Raw genomic sequence first — 10,381 nt, forward strand, 5'->3', positions numbered from 1 at the left:
ATAAAGTTAAATAAAAAATCACCAAAAATTTTTTTACCCTGTATCATTTTTTTCAGTGTAGTCCATATCCATACCTACAACTTTGTCGAAGACACCAATTCGATCAAAAAATTCCTTCAAAAGATACAGATTTTTGACATTTCACATATCATTTTTGTATGGACAGCTGCCAAATTTGTATGGAAAATTATATGGACAAACTAATGATGCAAATTGGCTTCTTAGGGCATACCGAAGGCATCAAAAAAGTTTCAGCCGGATTAAAAAATACAAAAAAAAATCGAATGACCGAAAACTCAGAGAATTGCTCAGGTCTAATCTTCAATGACTCTTAGACAATTTTATAACGAATTTTCTGAACTTTAAAAAAAAATATTTTTAGAAATGGTCACTCATGGTCACTATTTTTAAAAATTGAAAAACTGCAAATATTTCGCTAAAACAAACTTTCGGTGGCTATATCTTGAAAACGGAGCCCTTTATCAATAAATCTGTAACGTACTTTTCGATTGCAAATTCAATTTTGCATTAAAAAATAATGTCAAACTTGTTTTTGCATGAAACTTTGATTTTTTCCAAAAATCACTATTTTTCCAAAAATTCATAACTCGGCTGCAGATTTTTTGACAATGTTTCTTTATGGCTCAAAAGTTGCGGATTTTTGTCCCCTAAAACATATCAAAAAATCTCGAAAATCAAAAAATATGTATTTTGGGAAATTGAGTTTTAGTGAAAAAAAAGTTGATAAAAAAATCTGCAATTTTTTTTCCATGTACCTATTTTTTTCTCAAATATCCTCAAAAATACCTACAACTTTGCCGAAGACACCAAATTGATCAGAAAATTCACTCAAAAGTTACAGCTGTTTGAATATTTACATACCATTTTTGTATGGACAGCAGCCAAAATTGTATGGAGACTTGTATGGGTGAACCAATGACACAAAATAGCTTATTTGGTCATAGGGAAGGCCCCCAAAAAGTTTGAGTCAAATAAAAAATACAAATAAAATCCATTTCCGGTTTTGGTAGAGAATTGCTTAGGTGTAAAAAGAGGTTTGTAATTGCCTCAACACCTACGGACACCTAGTTTCGAGTAGGAATCTCGCAATCGAGAACGCCAAGGCAATGCTGTAGAGCGAATAATTTGATTTGATTTTTTATTTATTTTGTTCTATGTTTTACTACTACAATTATTTTTTTAAAAATTTCTATGAAAACTGATCTTGCTCAGTTTATGCTTTTCAAAATATATTGTGTTATTATGATTATCATTTAATTACCTTTGTTTGACTGTTTTTATTATTGTTGGATTATCGAATAAGTAGAAACTGCAGTACGCAACCAACAAATTAAAAGTTTATTTTCAGAAATACAAAACGTGTGCGTCTACTTGCTAGGGTCGAACAATAATGATTTCTCCACTCGAACTTCCGGCGCGGTTGACGTCTATCGAGCTGACAGATGAGCAATTCTCTACGAAATCGGTCTTTTTTCTTCAATTTTAATTTTTGTATTTTTTAATCCGGCTGAAACTTTTTTGGTGCCTTCGGTATGCCCAAAGAAGCCATTTTGCATCATTAGTTTGTCCATATAATTTTCCATACAAATTCGGCAGCTGTCCATACAAAAATGATGTATGAAAATTCAAAAATCTGTATCTTTTGAAGGAATTTTTTGATCGATTTGGTGTCTTCGGCAAAGTTGTAGGTATGGATACGGACTACACTGGAAAAAAATAATACACGGTAAAAAAAATTTGGTGATTTTTTTATTTAACTTTTTACCACTAAAACTTGATTTACAAAAAAACACTATTTTTAATTTTTTTTATTTTTTGATATGTTTTAGAAGACATAAAATGCCAACTTTTCAGAAATTTCCAGAATGAGCAAAAAATCACTGACCGAGTTATGAATTTTTTAATCAATACTGATTTTTTCAAAAAATCGAAATTTTGGTCGTAAAAATTTTTCAACTTCATTTTTCGATGTAAAATCAAATTTGCAATCAAAAAGTACTTTACTAAAATTTTGATAAAGTGCACCGTTTTCAAGTTATAGCCATATTTAAGTGACTTTTTGAAAATAGTCGCAGTTTTTCATTTTTTTAAATTAGTGCACATGTTTGCCCAGTTTTGAAAAAAATATTTTTGAAAAGCTGAGAAAATTCTCTATATTTTGCTTATTCGGACTATGTTGATACGACCTTTAGTTGCTGAGATATTGCAATGCAAAGGTTTAAAAACAGGAAAATTGATGTTTTCTAAGTTTCACCCAAACAACCCACCATTTTCTATCGTCAATAACGTCATGATTCGAATTCCCGGACGCTTTGAAACCCGGACACTTCAACTTGTTTTATCAGTTATTTGGATATAAGTTCGCATTATGAATGTCAAAACTGTGTTATTTGATGAATTCTAACATCAACTTTCATTTAAAGTTTGTTTGAACGCTGTAGTTAATGCCAAAACAATTATTGCGCAATTCTCACTAACTTGGACTTCGCACTATATTATTGCTATCGATCGCACTATTGCGACTTGTCAAACTGGCGTGGAAAATTTTAATTTTCTCAAAAAATGATCAAAGCGAGCCGATGTTGCTCACCTGTCAATAGCAATTTTAAAGTGCGAATGTCCAGTTTGGTGGAAACTGCGACTGGAAATGTAAATAAACAACTGCTGGTTGCCTAGTTTTTAGAAATTTTGTTGTCAAAAGTGCGAGAGAAAAGTGCGGGCCAAATCCAAGTTACAGTGCAAGGATCAATAAATAAAATAAAATTATAAGTTTACCAAAAATGTGAAACATTTCAACGGAAATATTTCATAGGCGTCCGAAGCACCGGGGAAGCAAAGCAGAAATTTATGTTTTTGATTTTCTTAAATTCTAGCCATTTTGTATATAAACTATCGATTGTTTTGTTGTTAACAGCTTATTTGAGACCTAAAGAATGCCATTCACTATCATTTCAGTCTAAATTTGTGCGATTCATAAGCAAAATTGAGTGTCCGGAATTCGAAGCAAAAGTGTCCGGATTTCAAATCAGCTTTTAATAGTGTCCGGGATTCGAAGCACAACAAGTCATTTTAATTTTCAAATTCTGATGAAAAATTGTTAGAAAAGACATATTTTGCATGCATTCTCTTAAAACTGACTGTTTATACTAAATCCTTATGATATTTCTACATTTCCAACTTATTACATGATTTTTTGCTAGCTAGGGTATTTTAACCATTAGTGGACCCCCTAGTAGAGCCGAAGCACATTTTTCACAAATTTTCAATATTTTAAGCACTTTTTCATAACCCTTTGTACAAAACATTGAAATCTGAAGTCTTTTGAACAATTTTGACTATTTGTTCCATCAGTTATTTGTTTTTGAGCAGAAAAATAGCCATTTGAAAAAAAAGTTTTTTTGCCTTGTTATGGACCCCCTTTTCCTATAGTGGACCCGGGTCCATAATCCGATTGTGGACCCGGGTCCACTATAGGCAAACTGTTATTTTTATACCAAATTTAACCGATTTTTGATGTTTTGATGTATGGTGTAGGTCTAATGATAAATATAATGAATAAAAGATGGATTTTGCTCACTTTTCATTATAAACAAATATGTTTTGTTAACAAATTTGGCTTTAAACAATTAAAAACCTAACAGACATTTAAAATCATTTATTTCCGAAAAAGATCAGAGCAAACTTTTCAAAAACCACTATAAACATAAAAATAATTAAAAAAAAGTAATCTTGATGCAAATTTGTCCATATTAATTACATAAATGGTTGACCGAAACTAAATAATAGATTTGTTTACAGTTGCTGATAAAATCACGCATGGTTATTTTAAAAAAATGTGTTGTTATTGATTTATTATTATAAAATATCATTTCAAACTGCATTTATGTTGCTTCAGTTAAGTGCAATCAACTATAGTTTTGATTAATTATAAATTTTTACGGCTTCAGCATTTTTGGTACTTTTAACATGAAAACAGCTATATTTATACTCATAATTGAAAAAAATATGCGTTTAGGTTGAAAACAACAAGAATTTATTGTATGTTTTAGAGAAACTTTTGCTTGAATACACAGTTTTCTTCATTTTTGAAGGTTAAATTAACAGGGGTCCACTTTTGGAAAAGTTTGAATTTCGTTGTCCTATATTGGACCCCCCTAATTTTTGCTCGAAAATGGCAGTTCTTCGCTTTATTTTAGTAAAGATCCTTAAACTTACATTATTTCGACTTGCTGAAGTTAAATAATCACTCAAAAAATGATTGGATGGTTAATTCAATCATAAAATATAAATGCAGTTTTGTTGTGAAAATGCTAGTGGCCATGGCTGATTTCAGATGTCGAACTCAAAACACTTATTTTGGCGAAAAGGACAATTCAATGTCAGTCAACATTGTTTTAAATGATGCTGAACATGCCAAATAAAAGATTTGTAGACAACAACACGCTTGAAATTGTGATTTTATTGAATTTTTCATCAAAAACCCTTCAGAGGGTCCACTATAGGAAAGGGGTCCACTAATGGATAACGTACCCTATTACAAAAATAATATGGTACTAAGTGTCCGGATTTCGAATCATGACGTTATCTCAGCAACTAATGGTCCGATTTTCAATGTTAATATATGAAAAAATTGTGAAATTTTCCGATCTTTTCGAAAAAAATATTTTTGGAATTTTCAAATCAAGACAAACATTTTAAAAGGGCGTAATATTAAATGTTTGGCCTTTGTGAAATGTTAGTCTTGATTTGAAAATTCCAAAAATATTTTTTTCGAAGAGATCGGAAAATTTCACAAATGTTTCATATATTAACATTGAAAATCGGACCATTAGTTGCTGAGATATTGACGATAGAAAATGGTGGGTTGTTTGGGTGAAACTTAGAAAACATCAATTTTCCTGTTTTTAAACCTTTGCATTGCAATATCTCAGCAACTAAAGGTCGTATCAACAAAGTCCAAATAAGCAAAATATAGAGAATTTTCTCAGCTTTTCAAAAATATTTTTTTCAAAACTGGGCAAACATGTGCACTAATTTAAAAAAATGAAAAACTGCGACTATTTTCAAAAAAGTCACTTAAATATGGCTATAACTTGAAAACGGTGCACTTTATCAAAATTTCAGTAAAGTACTTTTGATTGCAAATTTGATTTTACATCGAAAAATGAAGTTGAAAATTTTTACGACCAAAATTTCGATTTTTGAAAAATCAGTATTGATTAAAAAATTCATAACTCGGTCAGTGATTTTTTGCACAACCTGGAAATTTCTGAAAAGTTGGCATTTTATGCCTTCTAAAACATATCAAAAAATAAAAAAAATTAAAAATAGTGTTTTTTTGTAAATCAAGTTTTAGTGATAAAAAGTTAAATAAAAAAATCACCAAATTTTTTTACCGTGTATTATTTTTTTCCAGTGTAGTCCGTATCCATACCTACAACTTTGCCGAAGACACCAAATCGATCAAAAAATTCCATCAAAAGATACAGATTTTTGAATTTTCATACATCATTTTTGTATGGACAGCTGCCGAATTTGTATGGAAAATTATATGGACAAACTAATGATGCAAAATGGCTTCTTTGGGCATACCTAAGGCACCAAAAAAGTTTCAGTCGGATTAAAAAATACAAAAAAAATCGAATGACCGAAATCCTAGAGAACTGCTCAGATGTCAGCGGATGAGTCGCCGCGTCGTAATAGGGACGTTCTCCCAACACCTCCCCCTCAATAAAGCTGGTACGGTTCATACCTCACCGGAGCTCTTCGGAATCTTGAAGAGTGACGAGTAGAAACCGGTTGTTGCTGTGGAGTAGCGTTTTCAGGGCGGCGTTTTGTGCGAGGAGGGTTCCTCGCTTGTTGTGCACCTGGTTGTGGAACCAGTGCGGGGCACCTGGTGGAAGTACCAGTGCCGGGGAGCACCTATCTCAGCGACCGGTGCGGGCGCATCAAGAGCTGCTTCAGTTGACTCCGACTGTGTTCCCAGACCCCAGGACTCGAGCAGGATGTCGAGCGGAATCTGCACCGACTGGGACGGCTTCGCCGCAGCATCGTCGTCCGACTCACACCGTTGTTTCATCTGGTTACAGTGAGATCGGATCAGGTTCTGCTTAGTCGGCAGCCAGACGTTGTAGATGACCCGTCCAACACGCTCGAGCACTTGACCAGGTTGCCAGCTCCAATCGTTGTTTTTGTACACTTTGGCCCAGACCCGGTCCTTTGGTTGGTAGTGTCGGGCCTTGGCACCGTGTTGCTGATTGAACTGTTTCTCCTGCTTGCTGTTCTCGATCTTGTGGAAAGGAGTGGGCGGCTTGAGCAGGTCGAGCGATGTCCGGATTGGTCTGCCCAAAAGTACTTCAGCCGGTGTTTTGCCTTCTGGTGCACTGCGACAGGGCGTTGAACGGTAACACAGCAGGAACGTGTCGATCGCCTGGGCTAGAGCTCCCCGCTGTGATTTTCTTCAGCGTCCTCTTGAAGGTATCCACGAAACGCTCCGCAAGCCCGTTGGACTGCGGATGGAACGGCGGTGTTTTCAAGTGGAGGATGCCGTTGCTGTCACAGTACCGCTCGAACTCCTCACTGACGAGCTGACGTCCGTTGTCACTCGTCAGCGTTTCCGGCATACCAAATCGCGCGAAAATTCCCTGGAGGATGGCCAAAGTCGCTGCAGTTGTGATGCGCTTTGTCGGGACGACCTCGGGCCATTTGCTGAAAGCGTCCACCAGGATCAGGTAAAACCAGCCATCGACTGGTCCGGCGAAATCGATATGCACTCGTTGCCAGGGTTTCTCCGGTAGCGGCAAAGACTGCAGAGTTGTCTTGTTGCTTGTTTTGGCAACCGATGCACAGTCGGTACAGGTGCGGACAAGCTGCGCGATGCTCTCGTCGATTCCAGGCCAATACGCGTAGTTTCGGGCGATCGACCTCATCCTCTCGACACCAGGGTGACCCTTGTGCAGCAGTTGGAGAACGCGTTTGTGGAACTTCGACGGGATGACCAGCCGTTCACCGTAGGTGAGACAGCCGGAAACTGCAGACAGTCCGTCTCGGCGAAGGTAGAACTGCTGGAGCTGGGAGTCCTCGAGATCCGCCTTCCTGTTTGGCCAGCCTTCCTGTACGTACCGCGTGACTTGCTTGAGAACTGGATCCGCTTCAGTGCCGGTCTTGATCACCTTGAAAGTGAGCGGTAGACCTTCCAAAGACCGTTCGACGATGTGCTGCATGGTGTTCTCGAGCTGGATAGCGGCGATCACGTACTCCTCGTCCGGCCGGATGTGCGTGTTGATTAGCCGGGACAGCACGTCGGCGTAGCCGAAGCTTTGGAGTCTGTTGGCAGTATAGACGGGTATGCCTTTTTTGGAACCGAAGATCGAGAGCAACGGCTTGGGATCCGTCTCGAGCTGGAAGTGTCTGCCAAACAACATGCGATGGAAGCGCGTGACGGCGAAAATCAGAGCGAGACCCTCCTTCTCTATTTGGCTGTAGTTTGATTCAGCCGGGGTCAAACTCCGAGATGCGTGGCTGATCGCCTTCACTGCCCCGTCTGAAACCGATGCGCGATCCTCGCACCGATGCCGACCGTTGAAGCGTCCGCTGATACCACAATTTCCAGCTTGGGGTTGTAGTGTGTGAGTACCAACGGTGATTGCAGCAGCTCCTTAAACCGGTCGAAGGATTTTTGGCATGCGTCGTTCCAGTCCCACTTTGTCCCCGCCTTCAGCAGCTGGTCCATGGGGTATCGCAGCTTCCGCATCTCCGGAACATACTTGGAGTAGTAGTTCACGGCGCCGAGATACGAGCGGAGTGAGGGAACATCGTGCGGAGCGGGCATGGAGGCAACGGCGGATGTTTTGTTTGGATCTGGCCGAATACCGTCGCCGTCCATGATTTGGCCCAGATACTTGATCTGACGCATCGAAAAGCTGCACTTCTCGATTCTCACCGTGAAACCGTACTCCTGCAGTCGGCTCAGCACTCGGTGAAGGTTGCTGTCGTGCTCTTCCTGCGTTCGGCCTGCGACCAGGATGTCATCCAGATAACCGCAAGTTGAGCTGAGTCCGCAAAGCATCGTGTCCATCAGCTGCTGGTAGGCGCCGGGAGCTGACTTGATTCCGGGCGTCAAGCGGGTATACTGGTAGAGCCCTTGTGGGTGTTGATGGTGAGAAGGTTCTGGGAATCTGGGTCCACTTCCACTTGAAGGTAGGCATCGGATAGGTCGATGTGACTAAAGACCTTGCATCCGGCCATACTTGCGAAGATGTCTTCTGGTAGTGGTAGTGGATGTTGGTTTGACTCCAGAACGCTGTTGAGCCCCGTGGAAAAGTCAGCGCAGATGCGGATGGTCCCGTTGGGCTTCCGCACAACGACGATTGGCGCGGCCCAGTCCGAAAACTCGACCGGCTTGAGGACGCCGATGTTGGTGAGACGCTGCAGTTCCTCTTCGACAGCACCTTCCATGCTGTAGGCTACGGGACGTTTCGGCCGGAACACAGGTTTCGGGTTGCCCCAAGAGAGAGCTTGACTTTGGTCTTGATGCAGAGTCCCATTCTGCTGGTGAAAACGTCGGTGTACTTAGCTTGAAGCTGACCGACATCGAGGCTGTGCTGGGGTTGAGAGCACACCTTGCTGCAGAACGAGCTGATGGGTACATCCCACAGACCGAAGTTGTCCATCCAGTCCGTGCCCAGCACGAACAAGTTGATTCCGGGAACAGCGACACGACACAGCCCTCGTTTTGAAACGCCTTGGATGGTCACGTCACACCAGAACTCCGAAGCGAGCCCCAGCGGTTCCCCCGATGCGGTGACTGCTTTACAGGACGGCGGGCCGGCTTTCGGCTTACCGATCTGCTTCCACATCTGGTCGGTGATGATTGTAATGTCCGACGCAGAATCCACTTGTAGCCGAACCGGAACGTTGTTTATCTGCACCTCCGCGTACTTCCTTCCGCGGCTGACGTTGTGCACGGCGACGACCTTGGTGGCTTTGGTCTTCTTTGCGCCGTACTTTTTCTTCCCTGCAGGCTTTCCGGAAAAACAGCTACAGTAGCCCTCTTTGTGGCCCTTCTTGCCGCAATCCCGGCAGACGTGTTCCTTAAAGTTGCAATCCGATGAATAGTGCATGCCCCGCATGACCAGCATGGGGAACGTGGCTGTCCAGCACTTTGTTTACTTCCACCCGCCGGCGCTGACTGATGCTTGGGCGGCGAGAAGGTTTTGTTGTTGTGCCTGACAGCGTGCACCGCTGACTGCTTCGGATTTTCGACCAGGACGTTGTCTCGCTTGAGGCTGACCAAGCTCCTGCAGTCCTCGACGACCTTCGTCAAGGTGATGTCCGCCGCCTCGTTCAGCCGTGTGATGAGCCTCATTCGCATGTCCGAATCGCCCGAGGACCGCAATCCACAGACGAAGATTAGGCATTTAAATTGTTCTTCGGACAGAGCGAACAGTTTGAAGTCCACACAGGCTCTGTTGACGCGGCACGAGTAGGCGAGAATGTCCTCCGAATCCTCCTTGGTCACTTGGAGACACTTGTACCTGCGATGGAACACCGACACCGGAGATCCGAAGAGGGACATCAATTGTTCGACGGTCTCCTTGAAGGAGAGCACGTTGGGCTTCTTTGGCAGGATGAAACTTGTGTAGCGTTCATGCGCTGCCGGGTTGAGTTTCCTCATCAGAAGTCGGACTTTCGCGGCGTCGTCGAGCTTTGCGGCGTCTTTGTCGAAAAGGTCCGAGTAGCGGGAGAACCACGTGTCGAACGTTGTCCCCTGCTCCGGATCGTGGTTGAACTCGACAATGTTGCTCGCAAGCGCGTCGAGTGCGATGTCGTCCCGGGACAGCTCCTTCAGGCACTTCTGGGTGGCCGCTTGCGAAGTTGTCATCTGCTGCGTCACCTGGGCCATCATCCGCTGCTGCTGTTGTAGGAGTTCAAACAGCATTTCCTCGAATGTGGGCTTTCTCCCGTGCCCAGAGTGGTTTCCGCGATTTTCAGTCGACATGCCAGCTAACCTCCAAATTGAGCGCCTTCAAGAAAATCGTCCAGGAACAGATTTTGCGCGTAACTCGACCGATTTCGCGATAAATCCAACAACTTCTTCCTCGTCGCCACAATGTTGGATTATCGAATAAGTAGAAACTGTAGTACGCAACCAACAAATTAAAAGTTTATTTTCAGAAATACAAAACGTGTGCGTCTACTTGCTAGGGTCGAACAATAATGATTTCTCCACTCGAACTTCCGGCGCGGTTGACGTCTATCGAGCTGACAGATGTCAGCGGATGAGTCGCCGCGTCGTAATAGGGACGTTCTCCCAACAATTATTATATTTTTTTCCATACAATTTTTGGACTTTTTAATT

At 41.7% G+C, this 10,381-nt stretch overlaps 1 protein-coding gene across 1 annotated transcript; it reads right to left on the bottom strand.

Moving 5' to 3' along the window:
- Positions 1-5,842: 5,842 nt before the first annotated feature.
- On the bottom strand, positions 5,843-10,021 carry LOC119766318 (uncharacterized protein K02A2.6-like). Its single transcript, XM_038250794.1, is given in 6 exon segments — positions 5,843-6,362; positions 6,406-7,500; positions 7,557-8,166; positions 8,169-8,568; positions 8,613-9,113; positions 9,203-10,021. Coding segments are annotated over 6 exon segments (3,945 nt in total).
- Positions 10,022-10,381: the final 360 nt, after the last annotated feature.

Source organism: Culex quinquefasciatus, chromosome 2 (genome assembly GCF_015732765.1).
Source record: "Culex quinquefasciatus strain JHB chromosome 2, VPISU_Cqui_1.0_pri_paternal, whole genome shotgun sequence".
In the NCBI taxonomy this organism is placed as follows: domain Eukaryota; kingdom Metazoa; phylum Arthropoda; class Insecta; order Diptera; family Culicidae; genus Culex; species Culex quinquefasciatus.